Below are 25,430 nucleotides of genomic sequence, written 5' to 3'. Positions count from 1 at the left end.
GCCTTTCACCGCCTGTCTCTGTGAAATGAAGCTGCCTTCAATTGCAGTCGGAAATGTGAAAATCAAAGATCTGACGGAAAAACATAATTGTGCAATATACAGTGTACTTGTGCTCCATTGGGGGTTAAAAACACAACAGAATGTCAAACAAATGGACTGTTTAAGTTATACTCCTGCTGTCGTACAACCCTGCGGCGAAATGCCGGGTCGCTTCATTAGGTCAGCATCCCTGGTCAGCTGGGCCGTCGTTCACATTCCTCACCAGATGCTGGCTGTGATGCAGTTTTGTTGTTTGACAGCTGAGAAGTAGATGAAGAAGAAGAAGAAGAAGATTTAGCCGTTTCATTGTGGACAGAGGTCTCTACAAAAACAACTGGGAATGCTAATGTGGCCGCAAATCACGAAAAGGGCCTTTTAAAACTTAGCCAGTATAATGTGGACAGTGGACAGTCTTAGGATCACCGGATTTTGCCTTGGGAAGTTTATTTAAAAAAAGAAAAACGTCATCCTCTTCTCTGACAGGAAGCTAAGCAAGGAACAACCTCATGTGATGCTGAACCAGTTTCCCTGTGAGAGCGTCATCACTGTGAAGGACTGCATGGCTGCTGTGGCCCGCAGAGTAAAAGGCGGCCCACAACCTGATTGGCTACCAGAGACCTTCAACCTCCAGTCAGAGCTCCCACAGTTCATCAAGTGTTATCAACTGAGACAACAAAGGTTTTTTTCCTTTTTGTTTTTAAACACATTAATATTACCAAAAAAAACATGTTGATGTATGTTTAGTGTAGATGTATGATCTAATCTACACTAAACAGGATAAAAGATGTATTGGTGTATGTTTCAGGGGAGAAGATAACCACTGGATCTGTAAGCCGTGGAACTTGGCCCGTGGACTGGACACACACATCACCAACAACCTAGACTACATAATCAGACAACGAGAGAGTACACCAAAGGTACCGTACACACACACACACACACACACACACACAAACTGACACCATTAAACCAGCTTTCCTTAGAAAATGTATAGCATCGCAAATACACCTTCAGTTCAGGAAAGCAAAACTTCCTTATTTACCTTTTTTAAAAATGAGTTAGTCAATGTTCACCATCTACCTTGAAACCATTGATTACTGAATGTGACATTTTGTACCGTTGGTACTGTAGAATATATTCTGTAGAATATTAGTAGAAGGCCCGAGGTCATGGCTGACCTCGCTGCCTCTGTTCCTTCTGGACTGTTAGAGTGCCATCTGGGCTGTAAATGATAAAACAAAATTTGGGAGTACTGCATTCTCCCGGAAATACTTAACATAGAAACCAATAATCTCATGGCCAGAGGAAACGGAGACAAAAGGTTTAGTTTAGTTCAGATCTCTGCAGGGTAAATCCAGACAGCTAGCTGGACTACCTGTCCAATCTGAGTTTTCTCTCAGACGACTATTTTGCAGCGGCTCTGTGCGGCGCTTAGCGCCGCCAATGACGATTGTGATTAGTTTACAGTAATGCCATTAAACCAGAGCACGTTTTCCTCCCATCCCTGAATGCTATGTGGAGTAGCCAGTACAAAAGTCATGTCTCATTGTTCTCTCGCTGCATTCTCCTTCTCCTAGGCTCCACATCTCCTTTGTTGGAGTTGTCATTTGTCCACACATCTTTCACTCACACACACACACCGCACACACTACTGATAACATTGATTCCACACCCGTTTCGATTCTTTTAATAGTAGTTTGTTTACTTTATAATAAAACACTTTATTGGCATATTAACCTGTTTGGTCTCCCCTCTTTTGTCACATGCATTGAGCCGGTTTGTGACAAGTGGGGGCTTGTCTTGTTGAGGCCTACCCAGGTGTCCACCAATTAACTAACAACCCCTCCCATACTGCCAGCTCAGCCAGGAAAGCCAGAGAAGCCAACAGCAGGCAGAAATAGTAGTAACACCCCCCTCCATAAGAACGGGGTTCCTCTAAGAACCACGTCAATCATAAACACTAAACCTCTGTCTCCTATACGGTCTTTACCTTATAATCATCAATACACTCTAGTTATGTTTGAAGACAAATTGGCTAAAAGGTCAATACATTACTCATAGTCCCATGTAAATACCACTCCTTCTAGTTACTTCCCCCCCAATGCAGTCCATCTATCTCCAAGATCCAGCAACCCTGGGTACTACAGGAGCAATTTAAGGCAAGGAAAGACAGACGAATAGGGGATAACTCAGAAAATAGAACAATTATGAACATGAAATTAAGGCTATAGGGGTGCGCGAGACAGCGCGCCTGCGATTACATTGGTCAACCCCTTTTGATATGACGAATATCCAAATTATACGGCTGCAAGAACGACCACCTCATCAGTCTCTGGTTGGGATATCCTCCCTCGTCGTATCCCCCATACCCTTGTCTCCCCTTTCTTCGACCTCTTTTGCAGCCACCGGTGGACATCTCCTGCCTTGTCAGAGCTTTCTTCACCTCCACCTTGTTCCCATTGATGACTTGGTACTTTGTCAGCACCGCTTTGGTGGCGGAGTCGGTGTCCTTGAAGAAGACAAAGCCAAAGCCCCTCTTCCTGCCGGTCTGCTTGTCAGAGATGATCACAGCCTTCTCCACCACACCGAACTCGGAGAAGTACTCTGTCAGCTGAGGGTGCTACAACTGAGGAACCAATTGGCGGCTTCACGACATTAGGCACCCCAACAGCCCACACTTTATCCCCATAGAAACCATCTTAACATAGAAACCAATAATCTCATCTCAATAATCTAACGCACCGGTATCTCTTAAGATCTTAATAGGAACCTGCACACCACCTCCCACCAATGAGACAAACCCATCTGAGATGAAGGCTGAAAAATCATCAGCCTGAGAGGTCACAGATGTAATGCCTGAAACAGCCATGACAATAGGCTTCACCTGACCGGAAAACTTTCCCCTCCGCACTTTCCTTTCTCTCCAGTGCCCCTTTTCCTGACAGTACCTGCAAGCATCAGAACCAACTGGAACGCCCCACCCACCATAACCAGACCTATAGGGCAGTGCGTCACTTGTTAGCATTGACTTTTTCTGACCATGATAACGGTCAAACTCATGGCGACTCTCGACATTACTTCCAAAAACACTTTTGTGGGTCAACACATATTCATCCACCAATATAGCCGCCTCCCTGGGTGTCCGTACTTTACGCTCATTAATAAATGTAGCAACACTCCCAGGAACTGAGTCTTTTAGCTGCTCCAAGATAAGCAGATCACAAAGATCCTCAAAAGTGTCAACCTTAGATGCTGTACACCAGCGCTGAAACAACGATATCAAGTCACGAACAAATTCCATGTAAGTTTGATCGTCAAGCTTACCTCTAGAACGGAACCGCTCAGTTCATAGACTTTCAACACCGCAGACTTTATGGTCTCATAGTCCCTACAATCAGCCACACTCAAAGCTGAGTAGGCCATTTGCGCCTTACCAGTCAGAACACACTGCAACAACACAGTTCTGTCTACATCTGGCCAATCCCTAGCATCTGCAATACGCTCAAACAGAGAAAAAAAACATGTCCGGATCCGGATATTAACCAAGTCAGACTGAGTACTCCTGCCCCCAACTTTGCAAGCACCAGTGCCTGACACATCTGATAGCTTACCATCCTTCACCAACTGTAGCGGATACTGTTGCACCTCCAACCTTGTACGCTCAGTTGTGTGCTTCATGGTCTGAAGCTGTATCTCCTTGTCAAATCTCAACGTCTCTAACTCCACCTGCTGCCTAAGTTGCAACTTCAACAACTCCTTTTGCTGCTCAAAAGTTAACGTCCCTACGCCAGGAACCAGACTAACCACTGGACCAACTACTGGCTGTCTGCACAAAACCCCAAACTCAAACAAACCCTCCTTTTAAACAAGTTTTAACACTCTCCTTTAGCTTCTTATCCACAACGTCAACCCCATAGTGCTCTGCAATCTTCAACAACTGCTCTTTTGTGCATTTCTCCAACACAGACTCTGAAGGATCTTGAACAAAATGATCTATGAGAGAAGTCATTCTCACCAGCTAAACAAATCCTGACTGGGACAAATAGGGAAAAAAACTACTCTGGAGTAACACAAAAACAGGAGCCTCACCCCTACCTAACTAACCACAACCATTTAAGCTAGCTAACTAACTCACCCCTAGTCTTTGTGCAGTTAATGGTGGGGGGTACTTATGCACTCTAAACCAGTGGTGTGAAAAAAGCAACCAGAAAACTGGCGACCCTCTCACAGCCACGGAGATGCTCCAGAGCTAATAGCTCTACCCACCTTCGTCGCCACCTAAAGCAACACCACGAGTACTATAGGAATACTCGCTGCCAAGCCTAACAGGGGAAGAGGTACTCCTGCACAAAACACTCAATATACTCCAGATTAGTCCCACCTTGAAGCCCCAATCAGATATGCAACTCCAAGATATCAATACATAGCTCCTACAAACTACCACTAAACAAAGCTGACTGGCACTAACAACCTGGATTTCCCCTCAAAACAACTGACACAAAGTTACTCTAGGCCAACTCACAATTTAGGCTAAATTAGACTTAAGCTAATTTACTCCGAACACTTTAAGACGAGCCCCCACTTGTCACAAACCGGCTCAGTGCATGTGACAAAAGAGGGGAGACCAAACAGGTTAAAATGCCAATAAAGTGTTTTATTATCCATCCATCCATCCATCTTCATCCGCTTATCCGGGGTCGGGTCGCGGGGGTAGCAGCTCCAGCAGTGGACCCCAAACTTCCCTTTCCCGGGCCACATTAACCAGCTCCGACTGGGGGATCCCGAGGCGTTCCCAGGCCAGGTTAGAGATATAATCCCTCCACCTAGTCCTGGGTCTCCCCCGAGGCCTCTTCCCAGCTGGACGTGCCTGGAACACCTCCCTAGGGAGGCGCCCAGGGGGCATCCTTACCAGATGCCCGAACCACCTCAACTGGCTCCTTTCGACGCAAAGGAGCAGCGGCTCTACTCCGAGCTCCTCACGGATAACTGAGCTTCTCACCCTATCTCTAAGGGAGACGCCAGCTACCCACCTGAGGAAACCCATTTCGGCCGCTTGTACCCTGGATTTTGTTCTTTCGGTCATGACCAAGCCTTCATGACCATAGGTGAGGGTAGGAACAAAAACTGACCGGTAGATTGAGAGCTTTGCCTTCTGGCTCAGCTCTCTTTTTCGTCTAACGGTGCGATAAATTGAATGTAATACCGCACCTGCTGTGCCGATTCTCCGACCAATCTCCCGCTCCATTGTCCCCTCACTCGCGAACAAGACCCCAAGGTACTTGAACTCCTTCACTTGGGGTAAGGACTCATTCCCTACCTGGAGAAGGCACTCCATCGGTTTCCTGCTGAGAACCATGGCCTCCGATTTAGAGGTGCTGATCCTCATCCCAGCCGCTTCACACTCGGCTGCGAACCGATCCAGTGAGTGCTGAAGGTCACAGGCCGATGATGCCATCAGGACCACATCTGCAAAAAGCAGCGACGAAATGCCCAGCCTACCGAACTCCAACCCCTCTCCACCCCGACTACGCCTCGATATCCTGTCCATAAATACTACAAACAGGATTGGTGACAAAGCGCAGCCCTGGCGGAGGCCAACTCTCACCTGAAACGAGTCCGGCTTACTGCCGAGAACCCGGACACAGCTCTCGCTTTGGTCGTACAGAGATTGGATGGCCCTGAGAAGGGACCCCCTCACCCCGTACTCCCGCAGCACCTACCACAGTATGACCGGGGCATATGACCGGGGCACCCAGTCATACGCCTTCTCCAGATCCACAAAACACATGTAGACTGGTTGGGCTTACTCCCAGGCTCCCTCCAGGATCCTTGCGAGAGTAAAGATCTGGTCCGTTGTTCCACGACCAGGACGGAATCCGCATTGTTCCTCTTCAACCTGAGATTTGACTATCGACCGAACCCTCCTTTCCAGCACCTTGGAGTAGACTTTACCGGGGAGGCTGAGAAGTGTGATACCCCTGTAATTGGCACACACCCTCTGGTCCCCCCTTTTTTAAAAGGGGAACCACCACCCCGGTCTGCCACTCCTTAGGCACCGTCCCAGACTTCCACGCAATGTTGAAGAGGCGTGTCAGCAAGACAACCCCTCCACACCCAGAGCTTTAAGCATTTCTGGGACGGATCTCATCAATTCCTGGGGGCTTTGCCACTGTGGAGTTGTTTAACTACCTCAGCAACCTCCACCAGGGAAATTGATGCCAATCCCCCCTCATCCTCCAGCTTTGCCTCTACCATAGAGGGCGTATTAGTCGGATTTAGGAGTTCCTCAAAGTGCTCCTTCCACCGCCCTATTACCTCCTCAGTTGAGGTCAACAGCGTCCCATCCTTACTATACACAGCTTGGATGGTTCCCCGCTTCCCCCTCCTGAGGTGGCGAACGGTTTTCCAGAAGCACCTTGGTGCTGACCGAAAGTCCTTCTCCATGTCTTCTCCAAACTTCTCCCACACACGCTGCTTTGCCTCTTTCACGGCAGAGGCTGCAGCCCTTCGGGCCCTTCGGTACCTTGCAACTGCCTCCGGAGTCGTCTGGGATAACATATCCCGGAAAGACTCCTTCTTCAGTCGGACGGCTTCCCTGACCACCGGTGTCCACTACGGTGTTCGTGGGTTACCGCCCCTTGAGGCACCTAAGACCCTAAGACCACAGCTCCTCACCGCAGCTTCAGCAATGGAAACTTTGAACATTGTCCACTCGGGTTCAATGCCCCCAGCCTCCACAGGGATGCACGAAAAGCTCCGCCGGAGGTGTGAGTTGAAAGTCTGTCGGACAGGGGCCTCCTCCAGACGTTCCCAATTTACCCGCACTACCCGTTTGGGCTTACCAGGTCTGTCCAGAGTCTTCCCCCACCCCCTGACCCAACTCACCACCAGATGGTGATCGGTTGACAGCTCCGCCCCTCTAATTCACCCGAGTGTCCAAAACATACGGCCTCAGATCAGATGAAACGATTATAAAATCGATCATTGACCTTTGGCCTAGGGTGCTCTGGTACCAAGTACACTTATGAGCATCCCTATGTTCGAACATGGTGTTCATTATAGACAATCCATGACTAGCATAGAAGTCCAACAACAAACAACCACTCTGGTTTAGATCAGGGAGGCCGTTCCTCCCAATCACGCCTCTCCATGTGTCTCCATCATTACCCACGTGCGCATTGAAGTCCCCCAGCAGAACTATGGAGTCCCCGACTGGAGCCCCATGCAGGACTCCACTCAAGGTCTCCAAGAAGGCCGAATACTCTGAACTCTTGTTTGGTGCATATGCACAAACAACAGTCAGAGTTTTCCCCCCCACAACCCGCAGGCGTAGGGAGGCGACCCTCTCGTCCACCGGGTTAAACTCCAACGTAGCGGCGCTCAGCCGGGGGCTTGTGAGTATCCCCACACCCGCCCGGCGCCTCACACCCTAAAGAGTCCAACCCCTATCCAGGAGTATGGTTCCAGAACCAAGACTGTGCGTAGAGGTAAGCCCCACCAGATCTAACCGGTAGCGCTCCACCTCCCGCACAAGTTCCGGCTCCTTCCCCCACAGAGAGGTGACATTCCACGTCCCCAGAGCCAGCCTCTGCTGCCTGGGTCTGGTCCGTCGAGGCCTCTGACCTTCACTGCCACCCATGTGGCAGCGCACCCGACCCCAGCGGTTCCTCCCACAGGTGGTGGGCCCATGGGATGGAGAGATGTCCGCCACGTAGCTTTTTCGGGCTGTGCCACCAGACGCTCGCTGACGAGCCCTCCATCTGGGCCTGGCTCCAGACGGGGGCCCCGGGCTTCCTCCGGGCAGGGTCACTTCATCCCTTCCTCGATGTTTCATAGGATTTTTGAACCATTCTTTGTCTGGCCCCTCACCTGAGACCACTTTGCCTTGGGAGACCCACCAGGAGCACAAAGCTCCAGACAACACAGCCCTCAGGTTCATAGGGACACACAAACCTCTCCACCACGATAAGGTGATGGTTCCCGGAGAAGGTGTTTTATTATAAAGTAAACAAACTACTATTAACAACAGGCGTGGAATCAATGTTATCAGTAGTGTGTGTGTATGTGTGTGTGTGTGTGTGTGTGTGTGTGTGTGAGTGAAAGATGTGTGGACAAATGACAACTGCAACAAAGGAGATAAACCAAACCCAAACCAGGAGATGTGGAGCCTAGGAGAAGGAGACTGCAGAGAGAGAACAATGAGACATCACTTGTACAAATAGTCTTGGCTGAGGCCTACCCAGGTGTCCACCAATTAACTAACAACCCCTCCCATACTGCCAGCTCAGCCAGGAAAGCCAGAGAAGCCGACAGCAGGCAGAAATGGGAGGGGTCGTAACAGTGTTAAAGGGAGATTTCACCTTCGTTGTTTTGGACAACGAAGGTGAAAGTTTGGGAACGGGCAACACAGATTTTGATAATGAACAACTAAAAACGTTACACACTGGACCTTTAAACTTAACTATCAGTGCGTTTAGGGTTTTCTTTTGGGAACAGAAATACTACAAAATAAAACGCAACTAAACGAGACGAAATAGTTATAACATTTCAGCTTGAAAATGAAGAGACATTTTAGCATAGTTTTTGTTTTGTAAACCACATTTAGTCTCGTTTTTATTCGTCAACAATATTGCATTATACATTTAATTATATTCATGACCATGACCAGCATTTAAGTTGCATCTCGTCTCGTTTTCGTCACATGATAAAGGTTCGTTGACAAGGATATAGTCATAATTTTCATTGACGAAAGCAACACTAGTGCAGAGAGAATTTAATAAAACTTATTTTCATACGTATACGTTCAAACGCTGGGTTTTTAGAGGTAGGTTTACCTGTAAAACTCCGCTATTGCTCTGCAATAGGCAGACTAGTGACCATCCGGGCACCCACTGCCAGCGGACTGTTGGGAAATTAATTGAACCGCTCCTCTTTGCTGTTGTTGTAGCTGCCTGTGAAAACCTTTATTTTATACAGTCTATGTTGAAAACCCAGCATAAAATACAGTGAGACAAAATGTATGTTTTGCGTCGCGACCTGTGACGACTGCCCCACTGTCATTTACAACCAATCGCATAATTTGTCTCGCCACGGCTGTTAGCAGCCCAGGTCGTGCGCAATTCACATTGAAATCGACCCTAGCCTTCCCTGATCAAACCCACCTGGTGACCTGGGTCGTGAAGCCGAGTAGATCGAGGAGGGAGATCCCATTCAAACACACAGTGGACCTGGGTTATACCCTGATTGAGCCATTGGTGTGAAAGGGGTATTACACACCTCTGGTGAGTAAACAACTCACAACCACAGGGTATGTTATGTAATGTAATATGTGAGGAAACGGTCTGAGGAGGCCAGTAAAGCACTGAGAGACCACGGACTGGGAAATGCTCTGTAGGTCACATGGGGAGGACATTGACAGTCTCACTAACTGTTTTACTGACTATATCATTTCTGTGTGGAGAACACCGTGCCTAAGAAGAAGGATCAGTGTTTCTCCAACAACAAATCTTGGGTGACTCCTGAGCTCATAGCCCTGCTGCACGAAAAAAGACTCTAGATCTGGGGCAGTGCTCGAATGATCTTTTAGTCTTTAAGGGGGTCTCTCTATCTCATAAAAAAGATGTTGAGTCTGAATGAATAACAAGCAAAAGGGGCCCTGATGATTATCTGTCCAGGAGTTGTGTATTCTGAAAGCCTAGCTGAATAACAACTAAGGTAAGGTTCACCTATGACATTTGGTGGGGCCTACAGGATATCTGAGTCTTACTGAGTATGGGAACCCCATAGATGTTATGATGACATCATGAATAAGGGTTTCCAGATTGGAGGTTTCAGGATCTATAAGACTGTAGGGTCTATCCTATGTTTGAAGAGAAGACGTGGTCGGTGCAACACTGCCTGTCCACTTGTTCTCCCTCATGAGAATCTTGTTCAATATTGACTAAAGCTGCCTATAATCTGAAATCATCGGCGTCGTCATCTGTGAGCATCTCCATCATCCATTTCCAGAGATCATCAGATCTCAGTGATAAGCAGTACAGGAGCACCACAGGGTACAGTGCTCACTCCTTTTCTCTTCACACGGTATACAGCGGACTTCAGGCACAATACAAGCAGCTGTCACATGCAGAAGTTCTCTGATGATACTGCCATTTTTGGGCAGGTATCAGAGGAGAACGACCAAAAATACCTGTAGGTCATCTTTGATATGGTCAACTGGTGTGAGTCAAACCACCTTCACATCAACGCCAGCAAGACAAAGGAGATGGTGGTTGCCTTTCGCAGGAGGCCACCCCGTACTACACCGGAGAACATCCAGGGTATATCTGGGTGTTCACCTCAACAATAAACTGGACTGGTCCAAAAAACACCTGTACAAAAAGGGCCAAAGCCGTCTCCACCTGCTGAGGAGACTGAGGTTGTTTGGTGTGCTGTTAAAGAACCTTTTATGACACTGTGGTTGCGTCTGCAATCTTTTATGCAGTAGCCTGCTAGGGAGCTGGGAGCACAGAGAGGGACTGGCTGTTAGCCAAGCTGGCATCAATCATGAGCAACACCTTTCACCCCCTGCACAAACTGAGTTCTCTGAGCAGCTCCTTCAGTAACAGACTGTTGCACCCTCAGGGAAAGGAGCGCTACCGCAGATTTCTTTTTTCCAGCAGCAGTCAGACTCTTTAATACGACATTATAATGTAGCACTGCTAGCTGATTCTGCCCGCATGAATCCTGAGAACCGGTCTATTATTGGACTGCCCGCTTCCACTCGCAGCCACCGGTAAAACCGCCCGCTCCCATAAGATTTGTGTTTGGTCATGCGGGATCGCAACGCAGTCCTCCACAACGCAGTTTGGCCGCTGTTTTTTTAACATTGCGAAAGCAACAATATAGAAAAATGTGTACAATATTGTGTTGACGATATATATATCACCATATCGCCCACCCCTTGAGTCTAATAACAATCAAAGAATACAAAATTAAAAGATACGGCCAATGCCCAAAAAACAAGTTAAAAACACAAAAACTCAAGGTGGGAAGGCCTAAAACATCTGGAGCTCAGAATCAGTCTCGCGCTTATATACACTGACTTTCACATCCTGTGTACTTCCTGTGACATCTTGCATTCACACCCCCATTCCACCCCCCTTCTTACATTTCCTGTGGAAATTCCCCAGCATAGCGACTCAGTGCAAGCGAGATGAGAGAGAAGCTTCCGGTCCACACACCCGTTGGGGTAGCAATCTAATTTAATGCAATATTAAGTCATGTCAGAGATAAGATTTAAAATCGCAATCAGATGAATCTGACATCTTACTGTGCTACAGGCTGGTCCCAGGCAGGCATGATACGCTAAAACCATTATACACTCTTCACAATCAGTGAAAATTCTCGATTTAAAAACCAAGAAGCTACCATCAATGTACCATCATTCAAAAGTACAATTTATTGAACTTTGGCAACTTCCTTTGTTTTGCAGATATGTGCCTTATGTATAAAATCATTCATGGTCTTGCGCCACTATCACAATGTGACATTTTGCGGGGACAATACTAGGGAGACCAGGGCATCAGCCATTGGTAACTGCTCAGCTAAATTTAGAAACGAACTGCTTTTGGATCAGCATTTTCAGTCAGCAGGAGCTAAATAGAACTGAATTCCTACCATGCACAAGCTTGAGTATTTAAAGTATTTAAAAAGACACTTAAAACATTGCTCAAGACAAATCAATCATTTGTGAGGTTGGTCACCTCTAACTTTGTGCATGTATCTTTGTTTTCCAGGTTGTGTGTAAGTACCTTGAAGATCCAGTGCTGTTCAACAGAGAGGAGGTGGGAATGGTGAAGTTTGACATTCGCTACATGCTGATGTTGCGCTCTGTGCAGCCCCTGCGTCTCTATGCCTACAACGTCTTCTGGTTGCGCTTTGCTAATAGGTACACCCTACATACATGCATGTACACACATACAAACATACATTAATAGTGATGAGTTGTGATGTTCTACTCAATTCTAATTTAGTTAAATCTAAATTCTAATGTAGGCCTAATGGTTCAGGTCTTTGCTCAACCTGACAAATATGGCCTGGCCTCTTTATCAACAATTCCTAATTCAATCCAGATGGCCACACTCAATAATACTGTGGTCTGATGTAGCCTAGGGTTGGGTACCGAGACCTGGTGCTAATACGGCACCGGTGCCTTAACGGCTGGTATCTACCGGATTTCGGTGCCACTGATATGCCTGTGCTGCTCTCTGATGCTCCGAAACGGACGTTACAGACAACAGAAGCATCGCTGCTCGTGACACTAGTTAACACTACACTCAACAGCAGCTAACATTTGCCTACCGTTAGCTAGCAGCTTGATTAAACACAGTTAAAATGCTGACAGTGTAAAGTGTGACTGTATTTCACTGTAGAGGATCCATCAGCAGGACGTTAAGCAGTGTGCAGCTGCCATTGTTGGAAAAACAACAGACGGTGCGTTCACTTGAAACTGGTAGCCTCGCAATGCATTCAAAGTTATTGTAAAATACCCTTTTCCCATCTGGTGGTTGTTTTTGTCGTTCAACAGCAATTTACTAGTGAAATACGTTATTGTTATAAGTAATAGTTACTATATACTATATTATTAAATCATTTAATTTTGACCATATGGCCTTAGCAATAAACAAGCCCTTCTTTAGTGTTGCTGACTGCTGTTTAGTACCCTTCTTTTTTTATATATTTTTTTATTATATTCTTTATTAAGAAGTATCGGTTCAGGCCCCGTTTTGGCACCAGCACCGTTTTAAAAGTATCGCTTTAGCACCGGTATCGGGGAAAAAACCCAAACGATACCCAACCCTAGTCTGATGTCACCTTACACAGTGAATGGTCATGAGAGAATAAACAAACAAACTTTATAGTCACATACCCACAGTACAATGTAGTGACATTTTATTTCTGCAGTTTAACCCATCCTAGTATCAGTACCAGTGGACAGGTTATAGCATCCGGGGAGCTACTTGGGGTTCAGTGTCTTGCTCCGGGACACTGTGGCCGGAGGAGCCTGGGATTAAACCGCCGAGCCATGAACATCTGTGCTAAATGTAATGGTAATCCATCCAAAAAGTAGCGAGGTATTTTAATCTGGAACAAAGGGGTGGACTGACTAACATGTCTTTAGTGTCTCTATGAACAATCCAGATGTTGAAAAAGATTTTCTTTTGTTTTATTGGTAGTGATGATAAAGTATTTATCTTTATATAGAGAGTGAACTCTTTCTCATGCCTGGACCTGATGTCTGTTTCTTCTTCTATCTAGACCTTTCTCCTTGGACCGTTTTGATGATTACCAAAAGCACTTCACCGTCATGAACTATGCAGATGGTGTGGAGCTTAAGCAGGTACCTTTTTTATTGTTGTTTTTCCTGTTAGCTCATCCTAGCTCATCTTTTATTGGTCATGTCTCTGGTCAGAAGAACACGGTCTGGTCCCTGGGGTCTTCGGTGGACTAAATTGATCATCAAACTAAAAAGGAAGGAATCTCTGCCTGTGAGTGAGTGTGTGTCTGTCTGGATGTGTGTCTTTGAAATGTCCCGCGGTGTTCTGTTCATCTGATCTACTTTACCCATGGCAGGTTTTGCTGGGTAGTCAATGATGTGCCATGTCGAATTTGGATTTTGGACACGCAATACGTTCAATATTAATAAACTTTGCTGCTACTGTTTAGAGAGATGAAAAAATTGTGCAAATTCAGAGTTTTAACAGCAGTTAGTATGAAGTATTAAACTGTTTTTTTTATCTTTTTATATTTTTATTTGTGTTGGATATATACATTGTGTAATAAAAGCTTACTATCATCACCCTTTTATTTGCTCACACATCTCCAAAGCCTATGTAAACAAACATCCTATGGTTCAGTTTCTAAATTGTCACTGTTGTTAAATCACGAGCGAATTGATGATGTGAGATACAATATAATCTGGGTTGGAGGAGTTTGTTTTATGATGGTTGAATATGTGGTAGAGCAAGAAAAGGGGAAGTGCTTGAGCAAGAAAAGGGGAAGTTGTGGTAGAACAAGAAAAGGGGAAGTGATTGAGCAAGAAAAGGGGAAGCTCTTGGCCTCGCTGATAAGCAGATGGTATATAACCGCTCTGGCTTCCCCATGGTGGCCCTGAAGTGCAAACCATGACAGCAAATCCCCACGACACGACAGCAAATCGCCACGACACGACAGCAAATCGCCACGACAGCAAATCGCCACGACAGCAAATCGCCACGACACGACAGCAAATCACCACGACAGCAAATCGCCACGACAGCAAATCGCCACGACACGACAGCAAATCACACAACACGACAGCAAATCAACACGACACGACAGCAAATCACGCAACACGACCGCAAATCGCCAAAACATTACAGCAAATCGTGACAACACGACCGCAAATCGCCAAAACATTACAGCAAATCGTAACAACACGACAGCAAATCGCCACAACACCACAACAAATCGCCACAACACCACAACAAATCGCCACAACACCACAACAAATCGCCACAACACGACAGCAAATCGCACAACACGACCGCAAATCGCACAACACGACAGTAAATTCCCACAACACAACAGCAAATCGCCTCAAAATATTCTATGTGCCACACAACCAATCAGGACGAGAATCAAAGAAATGTAACTGTGTTAAAAAAAAATCATCCACTCCTCATCTATAACCTCTTTTCATTAACTGCAAACCCTTTTTCACCGCGGGAGTTTTCCCTCTTTTGCTCCGGTCGGTGTTTACATCCTTCAGGCCTGTGATAGTGAAGCGTTATGGCACCTGGCTGATAACTAACGTCATCAGAAAACATCCAGACTTCCTGCTCACTGTTCTTGGTGACTTTAACAGAGCAAACCTCAGCAAAGAACTCCCAAAATACAGCTAGCACATCCGGACCATCAGTACTGGCGCCACCCCCAGGGATGTGTGTCCTCCCCAAAGCTCTTCTCCCTTTACACCATCGACTGCACCTCAGGAGACCTGTCTGCTAAGTAATCAGTCATCGGCATTATGCGGGATGCTGACGAGTCTGCATACAGACCGGATGTTGAACACCTAAACGGTCTTAAAACTGTGGAGATGACAGTGGACTTTAGGAAGAGTCCCTCATCACTACCCCCCCTCCCCATTAACATACTCAACAGAACTGGATTTTGCTGTGGAAACCTTCTGGTCCATGAACTCTCAGGACATGTAGTGGACGTCCAACATTAACACCATCCAGTCTGTTCTCTGCACATCCATCACTGTGTGGTTTGAATCGGCCACCATAAAGGGACAGGAACAGACTGCAGACAATCAGCACTGCAGAGAAAATCATCGGTGCCAACCTGCCCTCGATCCAAGACTTACTGTATGCTCTTCCAGAGTCAGGAAACGGGCAGGGAACATTACAACAGACCCATCACACCAGTTTCTCCCCTCTGGTAGGGGCTACAGTTACATTCCACGACTGGTCCGAGTGTTTGCAGGTGGGAGTGTAACACACACACAGATGAAGAGAGACTGATGTTTGAGTTTTATGTAAAATAAAACTCAAACATCACATCAGCGATGGGGCTTTTGGTACTTACACGTTTGTTCCAGGAAATAGCCTGGTCCCAAAGCTGTTGGGGGAACTAACAGCTAACTATGTTATGGCATGTGTACTTCTCAGGACCTTAGAAAGCGCAGTGTCGAGTGTGAAGTTGTTTGAATGCACGGTTCTACGAGAAAGTTGCAAGCGGCAATACCACAGGCCAAGCAATCAACCCGTTCCGAACGGGCAGGTTCAGCTGAACTGGCAGTTGCGTCTAGTACAAGGTTATTTTAAACTTTTGCTTTAAAAAACGATCCTGCCTCCTGGTGGACTTGTGGTCTAAGATGCGTACTGCACAACTGCAACTTGCCTGGTTGGAGACCTTTTTGTTACATGTTTTGCTCTTTCTCTCCCTGGGTTTCCTGTCTCTCTTAACTGCTAACTATCAAATCAAGGCAATCAAATGATGGGTAAAACAATGTGGGTAAGAGATAACTAATAAGTATTGATTGATATTACCCTCTGCTTTAGCACAAACAACATAAATACCACATGATTACACTCGGTTTTCATGAAGTTAAAGTTGTTATGAGTCTGGTAATAAGAATTTGAATCTCTTGTCTCTAGGTGCACTACGATGAGTTCATCCCCATGTTTGAGAAGCAGTACCCACAGTATCCATGGAAGGACGTAGAAGTAAGTGTAAACTCTTTGCCCCTTTTCAACTGCAGGAACTTTTCCAGGACAATCTTGAAAAAGTACCTGCCTTTTAACTCATTACAAACTGAGCTCTTATGTCTTTCTGTGTCGCGATGAGCAGTTCTGTTGTAAATCAGGCTGCTTACCATCCAGTGTGTCCCAAGCCTCACAATGTCAAGCACAGGTTATGGTGTTTCGAATGGCTTATTTCTGGTGTTTTCTCATGGTTCAGGTCCTTTTTTTAATTATTATTATTATTATTATGTCATTTTCTTCTGTTGTCTTTTCACTTCTATCATGTGTAGAATATATTCTGTAGAAGTACAAGCTGTGAGCCTTGGTGACCTTGCTCTCCCCTCTTTCCTGGCCTTATAAAGATAAGGTGCAGAATGCCTGAAGCAGAGTGCACCGAATAAAGCATTCGGAAAACAATAATGTGTTTAATAGTAACAAAACAATCTCTGGCCGAGAGAACGGTGAGAACAAAGGTGTATTCATGGGCTAGTGTCAGTACCCGATCCGTACCGCCTGTAAGATCCGTTCTGCGCATGCGCATAATTACGTAGTAGAAAACTAACAATGTCCCTGTGCGATTTGTACCACGCATGTGTTGAAACACTTTACGACCAAACATCACAACTTTTTTATTAAATCTTTATTATACAGTAGTCATAGCTACAAACAATCGAGACTTGTCACTGATCCAAAACCGTGTAGCGACGTCGTTGTTGTGTTGTTTATGTTAATGTTTTTACTTTTAATACTTCGTCTTGACTAATAATCATAGACTGTCTATTATTAATGCGATGAAGTGTAAACGTACATAAGTGTCCTTTTGAAGACGGGATGACAGCTCTTCCAGCCACTGCTGTATACCACTATAGTAGCTACATGCTAACGGCAGTAAACATGTCATCTTAGCTGGCAATGTTGTTAAATTCTCCCCAATTCCGGGTCACATTCCTGCTGAAACATATCCGATTGTGTAGTGTTTGGTTCAGAAGCCTTTATCTGCGATTTTTGATGTTAGAAAGTGCTGCTTCGTTCCACTACAATCTAACGTTAGCATACTCATAGCTAACTATTGTAGCTGCATGCTAACGCGACATAACATAGCATATATAGCTAGCTATATATGTACGTATGTAGCAGGACTATGTACTGTAAAAAATCACCAATAAAGGCTTCTAAACCAAATACTAAACAAATACAAATACAGTAAAGTGACTGGAATTTGGGGTGAAATGTCCAGTATTGAGCTACATAATAGTTTGCTAGAAGTTTGCTGGTCTCTCACAGAGATCTCATTTGTAGCTGTGTTTTTACCTGATACTTTCATCGAAGTACAAACACATGAAGTGAGAGGTATACACATGCTTAAACTTTATTTAAAGCATGATTAACCTGAAGCAGGACGGAGTCATGACTTAAAACAACAAAGCAAGGCTTCTAGCTCAGGCTAGCTAGCGTTAGCAAATTACCTTCAAAGTTGCAAAGAAATGATGAAACGTAAAATTTGAAGCCTTTATTTAATTTGCTACATGGTGTTGTACTGGATGGCCGGACGACTCTCCGTATATCATTAACAGATACTTCAGGCAACTCCAGCAAACACCTTGTAAACTTCATCTCTGCCATCATAACGGTCTACTGTCACTGTAATGTTTTCTTCTGGTAACCAGAAATGTCCAAACATCCTTACGCCAACGCGTGCATAGAGCTGTGAAGTTTGCCGGTGTTCATAAGCGTAGAACTGATCAGGCAGTGTCGTAAAACACGTTGAGTTTCTGCGCATGCGCTGAATAGTGCGCATGCGTTGAACGACTCTTACAGGCGTTACGGGTCGGGTACTGACAGCTAGCGCGACCTTCCTTTTACAATCTTCTTGTTCAAACAGAACGCAGGGCTTAAAGTATTCCGGCATTTGTTTTGATGTGCTGGATTTAACCAATCGTCGACCACCTACCAATGAAACGAGTTCTAGCCGATCAGATGCAAAGTAGGGCGTGTCTTTGCCGAAACGTGAGAGTGCTGTGCCGGTGTGGTCTCCGCGGTAACGCGACTAAAAAAACATGAAGGCAGAGGCAAAGTTTATCAAACTTGGAGCATGTAGATACAGCTTTAGTTGAGAAAGGAGTTAAAAACAAATGGCGCTGGGCATGAATAGAGGACAAGAGGAAAAGGGTGGAGACGGGAAGCCGTTTAGCACTTGGTGTCTCAAACTGAGGGAGCCGGGTGCTTGTGCAGCGCATGTTCAAGGAAGATACTGTACGGCAGCAGCGGTAAGAAAGTGCTTGCTAGTCACAAAGCCCAAGTTGAAGCCCAAACTGCCTTGACAAAGCTGTCTGTTTGGAATCAGCATGGCAGGTATTTAAATATAACAGCCTTGTCCCAGAGTTTAGACGTCTAGCTATATGAAAAGATAAACAATGCGACGTTTTTAATAAATGTTAAACAGCTAATATCAACATGCACAAAATCATGAATGTACTAATTCTCTTTTTTGATGATGACCTGGCCAAAGTAACAACACATCTAGAAAGTTTTTTGTTTTCACAATGATTCATTGTAGGACTATGATATTATTGCAATATGTAAATCTACATTGACTCTTAATTTAACAAAAAAGTTTCAGGCTCAGGATTTTTTTTTTCACTTTAAGCCCTGAGGACGTCTGGATTATGTCCAACTGATGGCGGCGACAGACACCGTCGCAGGAGGAAGAATCTGAAGGGGATAAAAAAAAAAAAAAGCCAGGGAAATGATAGACAGGAGTCAGACTCCGAAAAGACTTGTTGGCGTTACGGTGAGAGATAATTGTCTCGAAGGAAATCTGATTCCTTATGCATAAGGTGTATTTTGCTTCCAATATCATTTACTAAAGTTTATCATAGACTAACCGCACAAATCCTGTGTATTGATTTTTCTGGTCTACCATTCAACGAACACAGAACTTAAAGTAGCAGTGTTTGAGGTGACCAAATTGGAGTCAGAGAGGCTCTAGACTTTGAGGCCAGACCAGAGTTGGTCCGATAAAATCCTTCACATGGTAATCAGAAAACCTGATGCTGTCCTGAGTGGGTGAGAGTAGTACAATATCTGTCTTTATTTTAGTTCCTAATAAAATGTTTTTGCCGCAAGCAAAAGTCACTCCATAATGCAGCAACAAGCTCTGCTTTGTATGTCCTATATGTGATGATGCATTAAACACAGTTGTACATGTGGATGTTATGTGGTGTTGTACACTTTCCTTCCTTCCTTTCTCTCCCTCTCACAGGCAGAGATATTTTCCGCGTTGAAGGAGTTGTTCCAGGCAGCCTCGTCTCGACCGGCTCCGTATGGTATATGTTCCTACCCATCCTCCCGGGCCATCTATGCCGTAGACCTCATGCTGAAGTGGAGTACTGGGCAAAATGGTGAGCATTTGTTCTTAGAGAGAAAGAAAGGGAGACGGAGGGACTGATCTTTGTGCTGGAGCTTGTTGCAGGAAACATTCAGCTGTTAACACAAACTCCTGGGCAGTTAATTGCTTGTGTTTAGTTTTCTTTCCCCCCCTCGTAGTGTTTTAACTTACTTGTTGCAGCGTTTGAGGTTCCCCGTTTACTGTAAAGGACTCTCACACCGCCTCAAAACAGACTGCCAAGTCTGATCGCGGGTAACATGATTGACTTTCTCCAAAAATTGAGTCTGTCTTGACTTCTCGGTGCACACCGCTAAGTTTTTTTCCAGTTTACTGATAGCTAGCGTTTACCTCAGGCTAATTACTTAGCTAGTAAGTGGCGATTTTTTGGCAGCCAGCCTTCCAAAAGAAAGCACAATGAAATGAAATGTTAACCGATCATTAACCGTTGACCGACAAGCAGGAAACGGAGTCTCAGTTCACCCGTCCGGGAGGCTCTGACACACTCTCACAGTGTCCCTCCATGCTAAACCAGTCCTCTAGCTTTCAGATACTAATACGATGCCAATATGGACTTTTCCCCTTACACACAACCTTGGTTCCTTTAGAGGTATACGTCCAAATTTCAGTCATCTGTTAAAGTGTAATGGATGTTACTTACTTTGCCCTGGGGTAAGAAACTTCCATTGTCATAAAGAACTCCTTTGTGCCTTCAGCTGAATGTGTGATGTGAAGGGTTATTGTCCTCCTGCAGTGTCCCTCCAACACCCTACTTACCCTTGTAAGTACGTGTTACGTTGACACCTTGATGTCCATTTTCCTTGTCCTCCCATCTTTGGTGTTTGAGTTTCTTTTTTTGGGTTCTCTGGGTACAGAGTGTCGTCATTATGTATATCATACCAATCCACATCCTGGATTGGGGGGGTACTGGTCTTGCAGATATCAGTTCTGTGCATCATTCATCTAATTTGTGTGCCTTCTGATCCTGGGTCAGGTGAGCGAGTGATGCAGCCTCAGATCCTGGAGTTGAACTTCAGCCCAGACTGTGCTAGGGCCTGCCTCTACCACCCCTCCTTCTACAACCACATGTTCCAGACACTGTTCCTGGATGAGGCAGAGCACTGCCCAGTCACACAAATTGTATGATCAACTCAACATCACTGGCGATTGTGTTTGCAGTACAGAGACATTCACATTTTGGTGCCTACTTTTCTTCTTTTACACTCTTTCTCTGTAACTGGTTACTACATTACCTTTCCAATAGATGTTAAAGGTGCACTATGAGTTCCTGCATGGTTTCAGCGCGATTTCATTTTTGTCTCAAATCGTAGGCATCTCTCCTTGATCCGCTATAGCTGCCTGCCCCCTGAACACACCGTGAAACAGCCCGGTCTCTGGAGACAACACAGGGGTCGTAAACATCAAACAAACACTAGAGGCACAGGCTAGGCACCAAAATACAACAAACCACGTTCCAGCCAATCACCGACAAGATGGTTGGGGGACGGGGTGGGGGTTAGCGACAGTTAGTCATGAGGGTTACGGAAACATGTTTTGATTGGTATTTACTTGGAACATCAACAGAAGTGACGTCATGCAGGAACTCATAGTGCTCCTTTAAGGGCTTATGAAACATGTTCGCCTCTGTAGCTCAGTTCCTCATACATCTTTACATCATTGCCTTTTTTCATTTTAAAGTGCTCATGTTATGCTCATTTTCAGGTTCATAATTGTATTTAGAGGTTTAATCAGAATAGGTTTACATGGGTTAATTTTCAAAAAAAACATGTTTTTGTTGTACTGCACATTGCTGCAGCTCCTCTTTTCACCCTGTGTGTTGAGCTCTCTGTTTTAGCTACAGAGTGAGACATCTCACTTCTGTTCCATCTTTGTTGGGAGTCGCACATGTGCAGTAGCTAGGTAAGGACTACTAGCCAGTCAGAAGCAGAGTATGAGGGCGTGCCCTGACAGTACCTAGGTAAGGACTACTAGCCAGTCAGAAGCAGAGTATGAGGGCGTGCCCTGACAGTAGCTAGGTAAGGACTACTAGCCAGTCAGAAGCAGAGTATGAGGGCGTGTCCTGACAGTACCTAGGTAAGGACTACTAGCCAGTCAGAAGCAGAGTATGAGGGCGTGCCCTGACAGTACCTAGGTAAGGACTACTAGCCAGTCAGAAGCAGAGTATGAGGGCGTGCCCTGACAGTACCTAGGTAAGGACTACTAGCCAGTCAGAAGCAGAGTATGAGGGCGTGCCCTGACAGTACCTAGGTAAGGACTACTAGCCAGTCAGAAGCAGAGTATGAGGGCGTGCCATGCTAGCAGCTAGGCGAGCATCATAACGTGTGTTCCAAAGTGACCACGTTTGTCTCTGAAGTAAAGGCTGGACTACAATAGAGCTGTTTGGAGCAGTTTGTGAACAGTGTTTTCTGTTGGAGATGGTAAGTCCCTTTGGGGGGGACTTTGGGCTTTTTCACTTTGTAAACCTATAACGTGGCACAAAAAAGATATACAACACAATAAAGGAAAGGGGAAAAGCCAAAAAGCATAATATGAGCACTTTACTGAAATTATTACAAGGCTGTTCTCAAAACTGCTGGTGTTATGAACCCAATGATTAAAACCAACACATTTCTGTGCAAATGAGAAGCAATAAAAATATCTCTGGATAACCTGGAATTGTATCATAAATGATTCTGCGACAAAAACAAATTGGTGCTGTGAAAGTTAAGTGCACAGTTACCTCTTACCTCTGTCAACCTCCCACCTTCGGTCCCCGCTGGGTTGCAACTCACCCAGCGGTTAAAGAGGAGCCAAACTGCCTCCCGTAGGGGTGTTCCCCTACCGCTTGGCAGGTTTGAAGAAAAAGAGGAAAAAATAAGTCTTCCAAAAAGGCACAAAACAGATACGCGGGTTTTGTTCCCTAGTTCAAACTTGAACTCAGGTATTATTATTTTAATTAAAGCAAAAAGTTAAAAAAGGCAAAAAGCTAAACAGAAAGAAAATGAACCAAAATGCACTAAGTCCCTAACAGAATGAAATGAATGCTAATATACGGGAGTCCTTTCGGTACAGGATGCCCCAAAAAGAACAACCAACTCGTGCCTGTCGGCGAGTTACCTCCATTTATACATACATTGATCAGTTTCCTAGCCCAACACGAGCTCAGGTATTTTTATTTATTTTATAAAGAAAAGAAAAGCTAACACAGCAGTGTACAATGCACTACACTCAAAACCAGTCTGATTCTATGAGTTTCCCTCCGAGTGCTGAGAGGTTTAATAAGTCCCACTGCCCAAAGGCACGAGGTCCCCTATTCTGTCCCTAAGTGCCATACTCCGTACCGGATAGGCTCGACGAGTGTTCCCTCCCGATTGGAGGCCCTGACCCTCTGTGCTGTGAGCACGAGGAGTCTGGTCCTGCCCTAAAAAAAAAGAGGTCCTTTGACTTGCTTCTCTCTTTCTGTCATATAGATCTTGGAGAATGTGGATTCCTCCAGAAGCCCAACTGTCATTAAAATAGGGACCAGAATGCTGTAATAAGTTGTAGTTATACCAAACAGGAGAGCGGTCACAAAGCTTTACGTTACATCCCATATGTTTCTGGACAGCAAACCAAATTTTCAAGGAGTTGCCTATGATTGGCCCAAACTTTCTACAGACAGATCTAGGTTCCAAACCACAAAATAGAATGTCTGTCACCCTGTGTGGTTTTACCATCTCTTTCTCTATTTGACGCCAGGGTGTGACAACATTCTCATTGCATCAAATTGTCAATTGCTTTATTTGAAATGACCAGTAGTATAACTTAAAGTCAGGTACTGCTAAGCAAGTATTTTAGCTAATTATGTCAAATATACAAACATTAAAAAATATGTGCTTGTGACATTGTTTGTATTAATACAGCTGTTAAAATTATATTTTATTGATGTACACAATGCTTATAATAGTTGTAAAAAATGTAAGATGAGATTCAACTTTGCACCCTGAACCAAATTAGTTTCTTTGTAAAACGCCAACGTTAAAAGTAAATAGTACTATAAGTAGTACTACCTTGCATTTACTCTGGTCTCATGTTATCTGCATTTCAACCTGAGCTCAATTATTTATGATAATAATTAATTATACAACGCAATATGCAACCGTCAACTTTGTCTTATTATTTGATGGCCTTTTATATATTATTATATATCACTTAAGAGCAGAAACTAAGAATGTAAGACCACAACGTTTTATCCTGTAACAGTATCAGTGAAAAGACCCTGAAGGGCGTTGAAACGACAACTATGATTACATCAAAACTGACTCAAACAAGGTTCCTGTTATTTACTAGAAAGAGAGGATTTAAGAAAACTATAAGAGATAGTTAAAAAAGAAAAAGATATAGGAAGCTTGTCCCTCCAAGTGAACTGCTATTTTATTTATGAATATCCAAATGTGATATTTGATAGAGAATTCATTTTTATAAAGTCTTTTATTCATCTTATTCAACCTTTTATGCTCCCCATATTATTCAGCTTATTTCCTTGTAGCAATGTCTTAATATAATTTAACCTTAAGGCTCTCTATATGCACATTTAACAATCTGCGTTTCTATGCTTATTATACGCACAATACGATATATGTTTCTCTGAGTGTCAGCTGCTCTTCTCGGAGACAGTAAGTGTCTCACTGCAGCAAATCATGGGTTGTAAACATCTTTAGGGCCGAGGTCACTCAAAGTACATGTCCTCCAGGCGCCCGCACTTTGCCCTGGTTCCCCTAGAATAGACAACACAAAAGCATTCCTATGTATCAACAACTGTGAATCTGTGTGTGTTTTGAATAAATACGACTCTCTTGCAGAGAAACATTTGAAGTTCCCTGAGAGCAATGCTGGAGAAAGGTTGCTCACGTGCGTTCTTCCCCTTTGCAAATGTCTATTAACTGCTCATTGCCGTCTGAGTCTCGTTTTCTTGCTTGACCGTCTTTGATTTAATAAGTTTAAGTGTCCTGAACCTGACATCCGGTCTTAGGCACGCCCTTTTTTCTGGAATGTTCCGGAAGAATCGCGTCAGAAACATCTGGCAGATGTAAATCACATTTTTGATAGCTCATGACCTCTTGACCTGCCGGTCATGAATCAGGTCATCTATAGGTCACATATTTGAGTGGCATAAAGGTGCGTTTATAACTCTCTCATGCGAGGCTGAAGCTCCAGAAGCCACCCCCTCACTCCGCCCCACACCTCTGAGGTGTGCTGCTATCAATCCCAAGTGAGATTAGTCTGTGGCATGTAGTGGGAAAACCTTCAGCTGGAATAAGTCTTTAGGTCTGTGTTGTGTCTTTAATAGTAATGCTGTGATGCTGTATGAAGAGGAATCCGCTGACACTGATCTCGATTATGAAAAGGTTTATTACAATCAAAGATTCAGCATCAATTTTACAAGCTTCTGCAGGAGCTCTGAGAGGCGACCGACCCAATCTTCAAATATTGTCGCTCTGCCTTTTCTTTGTGTGAACACAATATATATCCTGTGCATTGTATTAACATAAGACGTGATATATGTAAGTATATGATGAGTAGGGAACTGACCAATCGATGCCTTTTATGTGGCGTAACTCCAAAAAAGGACTCTTCTGTCTTGGGGGCCCTCTGCTCATGTTAACAGTTTCCAGATGTTTTCAATACAATTGGGGTAAAGTTCATGCATCTCCTTATACCAAATCTGAAGGGATCAGTGGTGTAGTGATACGTAA

At 44.7% G+C, this 25,430-nt stretch overlaps 1 protein-coding gene across 1 annotated transcript in view; it reads left to right on the top strand.

Moving 5' to 3' along the window:
* ttll12 (tubulin tyrosine ligase-like family, member 12) overlaps nt 1–24,622 on the top strand; it is a 45,231-nt gene extending 20,609 nt beyond the window's left edge. Inside the window, exons 8-14 of the mRNA XM_078281671.1 lie at nt 523–717; nt 845–956; nt 11,817–11,968; nt 13,339–13,420; nt 16,224–16,292; nt 19,573–19,711; nt 20,690–24,622. Of these exons, the coding sequence (XP_078137797.1) occupies nt 523–717; nt 845–956; nt 11,817–11,968; nt 13,339–13,420; nt 16,224–16,292; nt 19,573–19,711; nt 20,690–20,841 (901 nt within the window). The 3' untranslated portion in view covers nt 20,842–24,622. The remainder of the gene's footprint in view (nt 1–522; nt 718–844; nt 957–11,816; nt 11,969–13,338; nt 13,421–16,223; nt 16,293–19,572; nt 19,712–20,689) is intronic.
* The last annotated feature ends 808 nt before the right edge of the window (nt 24,623–25,430 follow it).

Source organism: Sander vitreus, chromosome 23 (genome assembly GCF_031162955.1).
Source record: "Sander vitreus isolate 19-12246 chromosome 23, sanVit1, whole genome shotgun sequence".
NCBI lineage: Eukaryota > Metazoa > Chordata > Actinopteri > Perciformes > Percidae > Sander > Sander vitreus.
Note: the sequence above shows the minus strand (reverse complement) of the source record. Positions and strands in the feature narration are given on the sequence as shown.